The sequence below is a fragment of the Elaeis guineensis genome, chromosome 14 (genome assembly GCF_000442705.2).
Source record: "Elaeis guineensis isolate ETL-2024a chromosome 14, EG11, whole genome shotgun sequence".
NCBI lineage: Eukaryota > Viridiplantae > Streptophyta > Magnoliopsida > Arecales > Arecaceae > Elaeis > Elaeis guineensis.
The window spans coordinates 52,529,381-52,541,600 of NC_026006.2; the positions used below are offsets into that span (position 1 = coordinate 52,529,381).

At 34.6% G+C, this 12,220-nt stretch overlaps 1 protein-coding gene across 1 annotated transcript; it reads left to right on the plus strand.

The window, feature by feature from the left end:
• The first annotated feature begins 732 nt into the window (after positions 1 to 732).
• On the plus strand, positions 733 to 10,055 carry LOC105057590 (coatomer subunit epsilon-1). Its single transcript, XM_010940239.3, has 7 exons — positions 733 to 1,043; positions 1,120 to 1,203; positions 4,442 to 4,593; positions 7,522 to 7,657; positions 7,763 to 7,918; positions 8,058 to 8,137; positions 9,795 to 10,055. The coding sequence occupies exons 1-7, from the start codon at positions 876 to 878 to the stop codon at positions 9,886 to 9,888; spliced, it is 870 nt and encodes a 289-aa protein (XP_010938541.1). The 5' UTR covers positions 733 to 875; the 3' UTR covers positions 9,889 to 10,055.
• The last annotated feature ends 2,165 nt before the right edge of the window (positions 10,056 to 12,220 follow it).

The window sequence follows — 12,220 nt, forward strand, 5'->3', positions numbered from 1 at the left end:
AACTCTACAAGATGGATTACGTGATGAATCAGTATATGTAAAAGATAAAATACCTCTATTACAAAAAAATAATATAATAATAATTATTAGTGAAATTTTTTAGGCATACTAATTATTGTTAAATAATCTCTACTATATTAAAAATATGAATTTTGAATTATAGAAATATTTGATGCAAATTTGGTTTATCATTTTTTTTAATTTGTAAAATATCCTTCCATGCTTCTAAATTGTTTAGAGAATGATGACTTTATATAAATATAACAAAAATAAAATCAAAATTTAAACAAATAAAAAAAATTTATGTAATAATAATAATAATAAATAAATAAATAATCTATAATTTAATCATAATAAGGATGACTGAAAAATAAATTACAAACACGTGAGGAAAGAGTCACAACCAAAAAAAAATACAAAAATAAATAATAATAAATAAAAAAATTGCAAACAAATAAAGGAAAAAAAAAATCTGATCAAGCATTTCATTTTTCATGAGATCATACTAAAAAAATTCCTCTCTCCATTATTCTCTCACCATCATTCATGACAATAAATAAATAAGCAAAGAGGAATTCATGATGTGAACAAATAGGAAAATACCATTATATCAAATTTGTGAAAGTAAATAAATCAGGAAAAATTAGAAATACCAAAAAGGAAAACCTAATTATGTAATATTATTTTTTCCTCATCAAATGTACTTTCGGTCAGTTAGGTCAGGTAAAACGCCGACTTGGATTTGGTTCCCAGCAAGCAGTCCCTAAACCAGATCTCTCAACCCCCCGGCCCCCTCTTCTTCTTCTTCTTCCTTCTCTCCCGCTCCCTCGCTCTTGGTGGTTCGTTCGTTCGTTGGTCGGTTCGATTTGCCGGCAATGGCCTCGTCGGGTCCCGACCACCTCTTCAATCTCCGCAACAGCTTCTACTTGGGGGCGTACCAGGACGCCATCAACAAGAGCGACATCCCCAACCTCTCCGGCGATGACGCCGTCGAGCGCGACTCCATCGTCTACCGCTCCTACATCGCCCTTGGCTCCTACCAGGTCTCTCTTCCTCTCCCTTTCCTCTGGATCTTTTATCTCACTTCCTCTTTCCTTCTCTGATCTCTTTCATCTGCAGCTCGTGATCAACGAGATCGACTCCTCTGCCCCCACCGCCCTCCAAGCCGTCAAGCTTCTCGCCCTCTACCTCGCCGGGGACAAGGTTGGTTTCCTGGCACCCGATCTCGATTTGGTTGGACTCTTTTTCAGATCTCATGGTTTAATTTGTTCGGATCTGGAGGTCTGAAACCTTGACTATGTTGATCTCTCATGGATTTCTTCATTTCTAGTATTCTCTTCTGATCTGATGTGAATTTTCGTTCAAGACATGCTTTTTTGGGGCACTGTCGAATAGTTATTACGATGGAAAGATTTTGGGCATGTTGCCATCGAGGGTTTTACTGCAGCAATTCGTTCTTTCAATTAGAATGGTTGTTTCTTACGTTTGTGAGATGTGTTGCGAATTAAATAATTGAAGAGAACAAAAAAAGACTTGGGGAGCTAAACGAGAACTTGTTAATATGGAAAAATATTAAAGAATCACTGCTAAGAAATTGCCTATTTCAAGTTTAGTAGCAGAAATCTTTTGCCTTGGTGCTACACTCGCTATTCAAGCTCTTCAGATTCTACCAATCTTCCTAACCAGGCGTTAGGTGGAATATCCCATTTTATACCATCTCTTTAAAAATCCCTGTTTTCTTAACTAATGTGGGTCTTCTTACTTATCAGATGGAAGAAAAATGTAACACTACATAGGATGGGAACTAGTTATAGATTGAACAGTCTTTTGAATAAAGATAAGAGGAAAAGATGAGTGGTGCTGGCAATTGTAATATTTTTTGGTAAAACATTGCCAAAGATTAAAAACTTGATTTTGGTTTTGGTTTTGGTTTTGGTTTTGGTTTTGGCTGGACCTATGAAGATTTGATTTTTGGGTCTGCTTTATAATTTTGGCTTTAATTGTGACAGTTAGTGGCCAAACAATATAAAAAGTTCCATAAAAATATAATCTTACAAACTAAAAAATATAAAACAGATCAAAAAAAAAAATATTGGATGTACTTTTAGAATGTATTCTGTTGCTGAGGATCTTTTGTTTTATTGTTTTGGTACTTTCATGCAGGTAGAGGTTTGTTCAGTAAAAAACAAAAAATAGTCATGTTCCCCATCAATTAATATGTAGCATATCTTCTTAACATTTGATGAAAATTTCGCACATAATGAATCTACTATTCTCGGCGGCGATCACCGTCGCCAAGAAGCCTATGATATTTGAGATCTAGGGTATCTAGAGTTGTGCCAAAAGATTTACTTTTCCCTAAGTTTTATTTTTTTTCTTTGAACCTAAAGTTACAATATTTTTGAATCTTCTTAAAACTCCAAAGTTTGATTGCAATCTTGAGAAAAATGCTTCATGGTATTCAATGACATGCAGCAATCATAAACAGTGTGTCCATGTTTAATATATATTTGACCCCTTAAATTTTGTTTTGGCTGTGAGTTATAAAATTGACCATGGTTTCAGATTGGTTCTTGCTAAAATGTATAGATCTTAGTTTTCATTCCATAGTCTGAGATAAACCATGCAATACAACTCCTCCCCTTGAGCATACTAATGAACTAGACACCTGTAAAAACTTAAAGACTGATTTCTCACTCTTGTTACAACTTTAAATTCTGGTCTTCATAAAGAAACTCATACGAAAACCTGGCTTTCTAAACCACATTGACCAACAATACAATAATCTTCACCAAATTTGTTCTTCTATTCTTGCCTTTAACAATTTAATCATCCATTTAATTCTGATCAATTTTCTTAGCCTGAGAGCTAAAATAAATTGGTCTAAATCCATAAAGGGCTTATTTCTCCCTCTTTATTGAGTGGACCTTTCTTCAGCTTTACAGAGTATGGTGGTCTAGGTTGCCCTAGTATGATTTGAATGAACAACCAGATATCAAAATCCACGACTTAATATCACTAAAGAATTTCAAAATTCTTTGTTTTTACTATCATTTTGTGACATTTTCTAGATAATGGGTTAAGGATTATTAAGTCAAATTAGTCTGGAGATTATATCGATATTATGTAAGTCAACTTTAACATCTCTTCCATTTGCTTAGTTTGTCAATAGGAGGGTGTAATTTATCATGCCTCCATTATTTGGTTGAAAATTTGATACTTTAAGAATGTTATGCAGGTAGATAATAGCCTTTTTTTGTGTGTGTGTGTGTGTGTGTGTGTGACTTGCAATGCCACCTAACAACTTTTCAGAATACAAATTCTGAAATTGCTTGTCATCTTGTGCCGAAGCTTGCAAATGTGCTCAATGATTTGTTGACAAGGCATCCCAACTATCTAGGTCCTAACCTATGTTGATGGTTTTAATTGTTCTGAATTTACTTCTAGCTATCTATGGATTTCTTGATCAAATAGAGTAGGTAGTCCATATAAACAATTCAGTTTTAGGAACTTTTCAATCTTCATAAGTCCCATGTTCAGTTTCCTGCCCACATTGGTGGCATCTTTCTTGTGTTTGACTCTACCATGCGTGCTAAATTTGGTTTATATTTTCAGGGTTTTTCATCGAAGTTCCTTACTTGTCTGCATTCATGTGCTCATCTAGCTTGACATGGATGATACTGATCAAATGATTTCTTGTGTGCTAGATTTAAATTTTGATTGATATTTATTTGGCAATTTTTTGCTAGTAGGATTGAAGGTTTTTTTTCTTTGTTTATTAATGAATTGTTTACCTTTGAAAAGGATTGCAAAAATGCCTGATGGGTGGACATCTAAAGTCTGTTTGGTTTCTTTTGTGAATGGTACTTAAATAATTTGATATGATGGGAGATAGATTGGCTTCGTTAAGGGGAATAGGAATACTCAGATCTGGAGAGAGGAATGGTGAGAGTTATTTTAATAAAGACAATCTCCCTCTCTCTCTCTCTCTCACACACACACACACACACACACAAATCCACTGTCTTGGAGGATCAAGCTTCTTAATCTTTTGAACAAGAATGGAATAACAATTTAACTTCGTTAGCAGAGGACCAGATCTGATGGCAAACACTGTGACAACAGGCTTGTAGGAGGCTTTTGTTTATTTCTTATGTTTTCTGGATCACAGCAAGCAAATAGTTTTGCTGCTTGTAAATGTCCAGTCTTGTGATTCATGCATTTTTGTGCTTTGTCTTTTTTCATTTTTTTTCCTTTTTTTTTCGAGGGTTTAGCCTTTGTATCCTTATTGCATTTAATGTGCATAAATGATATGCAGTTAATACACACTTGAATTATAGCTCATGTGCTTGTTCGTACCTTGTCTTTTTGGTCTTTCTTGTGTGCTTGGTCTTGCCAATTCTTGATTCTCATGAGGTTTTTGTTGCCTTTTATTCTTCAGGAATCTGCAATCGCAAGTCTCCAAGAGTGGCTGAATGATGCAGCAATTGGAAACAACCATGTTCTTCGACTGATTGCAGGGATCATTTACATGCATGAACAGAACTATGTTGAGGCTCTTAAGCACACCAATTCTGGAGGGACAATGGAATTGTGAGTCCCAAACCCTTTTACAAGAAAATATTTTCTATACATACATACATAGAGTACAGTATATGTGTGTGTATGTGTGCACGCGCATGTCTTATATGTATACAGTATGTATGTGTGTTTTTGAAATTTTAGGATGTGGCGATGTAGTTGCAATGATTCTTATCAGCAACAGAATTATTAATTATTGGCTATATTCGGGTAAAATTATTGAGTGTCCTAGTAGAGATCTCTTTGTTAACGATTTTAAATTATCACCGTATTCATGAAAAGTAGATATTATTTATTAAACTATTCATGTTGGAAAGATGGACTTAATGACTTATAACTATTATCATTGCAATCTGATTTGACACAACTTTTTATTTGGATATTAACACTCTTGTTGGGCTGCAAAGCACTTGAAAAGGCCCTTAGTAGACTAGGATTACTGTTGGATCCTCACAAATAACGATCAGAAGGATGTCTTTGGGTTTCATTCTCGCACATTTTGAATGCATGGTAGGGCCTTGAGGTTAGGGTTGATGACAAGCAGGGGTGTGGTCAGGAACAGGTAGCTCAAGCACTGTCCAAGCTTTGCCATGAATCTCAAAGACTAAGACGGTCTTGGCCAGATATTGACCCAACCTCTCTTTCTGTCTTTTTTCTTTTCTGGGTGTGACTGCAAGAGGCGTGCAATCAGACTCAGTGCATAACAGTAAAGAAGAATGCCATTTTCCTGGGATAAAGAATTGGGCTGTGGTAGTGGTGGAAATGTGAACATAGGAGAGGTGAGTAGAGAAACTAGGGTTGGAGCGGGGAGACAGATTGAGAGCTCGGGGTTGGAGCTTTAGACATGTAGCAGATGTGTCAGGGTAGATGATGCCACATGCTTGTGCCCGCCATATGTAGCAGAAAGGTTGGGCATGATGGTGGTGGGTTGAGGGAGTTGAGTGGAGGGTAAGGAGGAAAGAGAGGAGAGTGGAGGGGAAAGGGGAACTGTGAGAAGGGGGTAGAACTGTATGAGGTAGGGTTCAGGTGAAGCTGATTACTCTTTTTCTTTCTTATTTTCTTTTTAAATTGATAATATGACCATAAAAACAAAGAGAAAGTAAACACTTTCCATATGTGACCCTGAGTATACTTTGGGCTTAAAAAATCCAAATCCATCTTGGTCAACAACTAACTTCGATTGGCCTAAGTGCAATCTGATTTAGGCCCATCCTAATCCCAATAACACTCTATTTGAGTTCTTGTGATTGGACTAATTTTCCATTGCAAAGAGTGGGATAATTGTCTCTTCATAATTTTGTTAGACATAAATTTGGCCAAATTGTTTCATTAATAAATATTACTTTTATGTCCAACCAAATTGTTTCATTAATAGATATCACTTTATGTATTAATATGCATTGTATAATACTAGAACAAGTTAACATTCTCTTGTATGTATAAGACGTATAGCAAGGATACTAAAATATATAAATTTACATATTTTAAGTATGTTTCTACTGATGCATTAAATGATGGTGGTTAGCTTAAAGTATTGCTGTGTTTGTTGGTGGGGCTTGGGTGGCACAACTTCAAGGTTTAGTTAATAATCATGTCAAGACAAAGCAGTACATTTCTTGGGTCTTGCCAAAGCAATACTCATTTTTTAATCACATGTAAGTTCTGGAACTTCATACTGTTAGATTGCCTACTTTCTAACCAACTGATGGAAGATGATAATGTGGAATTTGTTCTTAGGTCAAACAAAAATGTGAATGGAATGATGTATTCTATGGAATAAGATTGTTGCCTGTTGGTAACAAGCTGGATTCTGTAATCTAGCGTGCAAGATGTTCTAGGGCTTGTTTAGGGTACATGACAGTCCATATTGATGCATACTGGTCCATGTTGATGATACCTTAGAGGCTTAGATGTTGAAATTTGATAAGTTATAATTGAATATTTAGTCATAAAATGAAGGAATTCACATCCAAAATTTTTTGCTTAATATTTGATTCTCTGTGCTTGTGTAACAGTTCATCCTTCATGTGTTTGTTTAACAGTGATAACGTTGGATTGGCCTCATTGATTTCCTTATTATTTGATTCTTTTTGTTAATTAATGAATGAATGAAACAAAAGAATAATGGATAGGATAGAATCAAGAAAGCCATCATGTTCTAGGGCATGATATATCACCTAATATGTGCCTTTGTTCTTTAAGCTACACTTGATAGATCCAAGTGCTTCTTGCATGCAACTCCAGTCATTGACTTATTATTTGCCTTGAAGCATTGCTTAGAAACCTTGTAAAAATTATGTTTTTCTCGAATTTGTAGCACCATTTCTGTAACTGAATTCACCTGAGCATGTTAAACTGTTCTAGCTAAGACCCCCTCCCCCTCCTTTCAAAACCTAAATTTATGGATTGTAAGCATTTTTTTGGGCTGCTCAGATTGTTATTTTGCAAAGAATTAGCTGTTTGTTGAACTCTAATTTCTATATTTTTGTCAAGCTCATTCAAATCAATGGACACAATAGTAGTTCTGTATATTTTATAGAGAGGCAGCTCATACTAAAATTTCACTTATTTCCTTGTGCGTTCATTTATTTCTTTTCTTCCTTTGTGCAACTTCATACTTATATTCCAAAGTGGTTTTCTTTTCTGACTTCCAATACTTTATTCTATGCTGTTATGCTCTTGGCTTTTGTGGAAGAAACAAAAGTACAGATCATGATGTTAGAAATGTTTTCAAACAATTGATGCACTTGGAATAGTATGATGTTATCAAAAAGCGTTGCAGATGCACGTAAATTCCATGAGTATATTGAGAGGTGCTAGAGCATAAAAAGATATTGTTGGTGCTGGCAACTATTGATTTTTTCCATGCCACACATTCTATTGACTGCCACTAAACAGTTCTTAAATCTGTAATGAGCTGACCAAACTTCATGTTTCCAGGCATGCATTGAATGTTCAAATATACCTTAAGATGCACAGGTCCGACTATGCAGAGAAACAACTGAAGATCATGCTACAAATTGATGAAGATCATACACTGACACAACTTGCAAATGCATGGGTAAACCTGGCAGTGGTAAGCCTTCTTTATTTTTATGTATTTATTTTTGAATACCTGTTTGTGTTAAGATACTCCTAACTATTTAATATGGATCATAATTTTTTTGCTTTGCTATGTCAGGGTGGTTCAAAGATACAGGAGGCATATCTTATCTACCAAGATTTCTCTGAGAAGAACCAGATGACTCCTTTGATTCTGAATGGTAAGGCTGTCTGTTGTTTGCACATGGGGCGCTTTGATGAAGCTGAGTCCCTATTGCTCGATGCACTTAACAAGGTAAGCTTCTAACATCCTATATTATGCTTTTATATAATCCTTTCTTTTGTTTATGTATTGTCTTTATTTCAGAGAACTGTAAAGCACAATTTTGCACCATGACTTAGAAACTCAAGATTCTGTTTTCTGCTTTGTGCAGGATGCCAAAGATGCAGAAACACTAGCCAACCTAGTTGTGTGTAGTCTTCACCTGGGCAAATCTGCAGCTCGATACCTCAAGTACGTGAGTGTAATGCTGTATGAAAAATTGAATATTAAGAATCTAAATGGCATGCATTTCTGGTTTGCTTTTTCTAACACATAATTGTAGAAGATTGTTATGTTCAGGAAAGAATCCCTACTTTGATTTTACTGAACCATGATTTTGTTCAGTAACATGAATCAACCATATGTTGCTTTCGCACTGGAAATTTTGAGGTGTAAGTTGGATATGAAACTTGGGAAGTCAAACCAGTCTTGCAGGTTTCAGAAAAAAGGGGGTCTGTATAGAGATGTTGGTTAGAAATAGTTGTATCATGCATATCACATAATCATTTGAAGCCATATATTTGTAATTGAGAAAGTGTTCGTCTAAGAACTTCTTGAGCTTTTCCCCTTTATTTTTATTCATGGCACTCCTTGTTTACTGCCTCTAATGAATCCGCAAAGCATATTTTATTGTTTATTAATAGAAATGTAAAGAAGAAGAAGGCAAGCTCTTAAAGCATGCTAGAAAATGTAGAAATGATAGATATGAGAACCAAAGTGATCAAAAAAGAGATTTCTTTTCGTTAAATTCTAAAAAGTTTGTCCCTTTGCCATGCATGTTTTTGTATTAATTGATAAGATTTTGACACATATGTTTTGTATTCATTGATAAGATTTAGCTTGTATGCATAAGTCACCGTATCCTTTTTCCTTCTCTTACTGAGGCACTCTTGTCTTACTTTTACCATCATGCCCATGAAAATCTGGTTTTATGGTGTCTGGAATGGGAAATATTTTCAGTTTTCTCCCACCATCTTTAAAGTTGGAACATGACTTGCTTATCATTGGTAGGTAGATGCCTACTTTAACATTGGAACTTCATAACCTTTTCCTTGAGCTTTACCCATGCATATACTTGGAATTTAGTGGAAACCGGTGACTTGTAACTGGACAATTTCCAAATATCTACCCAGCATTGTATCTAACGAGATGATGCATTATGTCGTGTTAGGGAATCTCATCCATTATTGCCTCCTGTCAGTGGATCAGTTTTGTATAGATTGGATTTGAACGTGATATGTTTTCCCTGTTAAATAGAGCCATAATGTTACATCTAATTTGAACTTCTGTTTATCTTTAACCTCTAATCTGTGTGGTCTTTTTTTGTAATATTTAATAAAGCTGTAGGAAGAAGCAGGTATAGTCCAGGAAAAGAGCTGCAAGAAAGCATCTCGATTAAATTTCTTACTGTTACTTTCATTTATATATCAAATCAATCCCGGATTATCAATGCATTGTTATTGTACGTAACTGCTAAGAATGATGAAATTTTCATATTTATGCTAATATCAGTAATGAAAATCACGTTGCAATGAAACAAGAACATATGAAAATCTCTCATTCAACTGAGCTTCAGAATTTGCTTTCTTTGGCCTTGAGTAAGATACTAGATGCACTTCAGGCATATGGGCATCTGCCATGGTTTGCATGTAGCTTTAGATCCCTTATTAGCCTTTAGGCATCCAGTGTGACGCCTAACTGCTTTGCCTGATCTCCAAGAATAATTTCCTGTAACATCCTCATCCTTCTATATACTTTTATTTGAAGCAACTTCTGCACTTTAATGCATTATAGGAATGTAGTCCAAGTTGAGTGCTGCTGAATTTCATTGCTATTTTTGCTTCTGCAGCCAGTTGAAGCTGTCACATCCTGATCATATGCTTGTTCAGCGTGCCTCTTCTGCTGAAGATAGCTTTGAGAGAGCTGTTCAATCAATTGCCTGAGTACTTGATATTGTAGTTTCTCGCTGTTTGACCATAAATTCATCTTTGTTCTTTTTGATCATTCTACATCAGTGTACTATTCAGGGGTTACTTTTTTGTTAGCGTCTTGTGTGGGGAATACTATTTTCTCAACCAATTTGATCAAAACATTGCTTTTGGTCCCTCCATTTTGGTGAAATATGCTCTAACCAAAGCCTGTTAGTTATCAGAACTGTCTTGTTCTATGATATGGATATCATAATGCTCGAATGGTTGCACTGGCTATGGATAAACAGCATTTCTTTCTCCATTGTCGCAACAGGCTGGCTGCGGTATTTATTTCTCCAGATGGACAGGCACAACATTTGCCATGTGAACTTTTATGGGGTGGAATAGCTTCATTGTATCTCCAGTAACAAAAATGACCTCAGATATAAACTGGCGAACAGCAGCTGGTTGTTTAACATGCAACGTCTGCAATTTGATCCTTAAGTCCTGTTTGGTTGTTGGTTTGGTCTCCATTGTTTGTGAAGTGGTAGGTGATTTTATACCTAAATGTGTTTAGAAAGAATCTGGTGAAGGCATCCTAAATGCCATTGGTTCTATGCAAATGCTTCACCTTATTCCATCTTGATCCATCTCAGCTCATGGCATTAGAATTGCATTAGCCTGTCAGATACTACGAGAGTTAATTTATTTGTTTTCGGATCCATAAATTGCATACTGACAATTATTCCACCATAGCACTTTTGAATGCCATTTATAGGGGATGATGGTTAATGTTTATGCCCAGACAATAACAAAATCAGCTCTGGCAATATTACCACTCTTTATTGCTAATATGGTGATTATTGGGGCTTATGCTAATTCAGTGTCATCAGCATTTTAAACCTTGGGAACTTGACTGAGGTCAAGGTACTCAACATGGATTCTGTATGTGGGAAATTGAGACTGAGCCCTTGGATTGACTACCGCTTGGTTGTATTTTGAGCGCTTGGTTTTGTGGGACATCGTACTTTTTAGCATTATAGACAAGCATAATTGTGCATAAGAACAGGATAAAGTTCCATTAAGCATGACTTTTGAAAGACCAAAATATGCTTTTTGGAGGATTAAACTCACTTTTGAGTAATTTGAAGTATTTGATAAAAACTTTGAGATAGATTTGTGGCATGCATTCTGCTCTAAAAACTTAATAGCCTATTTGGGAAAAGCTCCACCATGGTGTTTTTGGACAAAAACATTATTTAAGATGCACGAAAAAATTATTTTTTTAATAAAACTCTACAAAAGGAAAACTAATAATTTATCATATTATTTAATATAACAATATAGTTGATATAATACAATATCATATAATCTAATATTAGCATTTAATACAATTTTGAATAATATTTATGTTTAGAAAATAATATGTAATATATCTTAACATTATTCGTATATGAAAGATAATACATTAAATAATTAATATACAATTGATATTGTTATAATCCTTGTATAATAGGTATATAAGGTGTAACCTGATGCATGATGGTCAAAATCAAGTATCACCTAATGCAGCTCTAAGAGTTGCACCTTGTTTTGAATTGGACAATAAGGGTTTTAAATTAATGATCTGAGTTGTTGGGAGTGACTTACTATCTATGTACATAGAAAAAATCAAGTAATTTGGAGACTCCTAAGTTATACTTTAAGCAGTCAAAAATATGTATTATTTAATATTATTAAGCTGTCTAATTTTTAGCCACTTAATGTGCAAACTAGAGATGTCTCTTCAGAGACATCTGATAAAACTAAAATGATAAATGAACCAAAGATCTTCGAATCACATGATTTTTTTTATATAAATATATTAAAATAATAGATCACATCCAATAATTTGAATTATTAATATGAAACTTTCATTATCCAATTTAGAAAAGTTATAAGTCTATAAAAATAATATGAAGTGTAACTCTTAAAGAGTTGCACATCTTTTTTCTTTTTTGAAGTTGGATGATAAGAGTCTTACATGAAGTCTGAACTATTGAATATGATTTACTACTTCTAAACTACTTATATACAGTAAAAATAATATAATTTAGAGACCCTAACCTCTTATGCGTCAAGTGCTCAAAAAATATATATTATTTCATATTATTTAAACTATCTAATTTTTTGATTACTTAATGCACACGCAAGCGGCCTCCAAATCATATAATTTTTGGTGTATAAGTACATTAAGATTATTATATCAAGTCTAGTAGGTTGAATCATTGATTCGGAACCTTCATAATCTAATTCAGAAAAGTTATACTCTATAAGAGTTATACTAGGTGTAACTTGATCATGATCCTACAACTATTTGGATCAC

Coding starts and splice junctions, on each gene's coding strand:
- LOC105057590 (XM_010940239.3), top strand. CDS start 876: ATGGCCTCGTCGGGTCCCGACCACCTCTTCAATCTCCGCAACAGCTTC. Junction 1,044..1,119: donor TCGCCCTTGGCTCCTACCAG/GTCTCTCTTCCT, acceptor TTTCATCTGCAG/CTCGTGATCAACGAGATCGA. Junction 7,919..8,057: donor TGCTCGATGCACTTAACAAG/GTAAGCTTCTAA, acceptor TGCTTTGTGCAG/GATGCCAAAGATGCAGAAAC.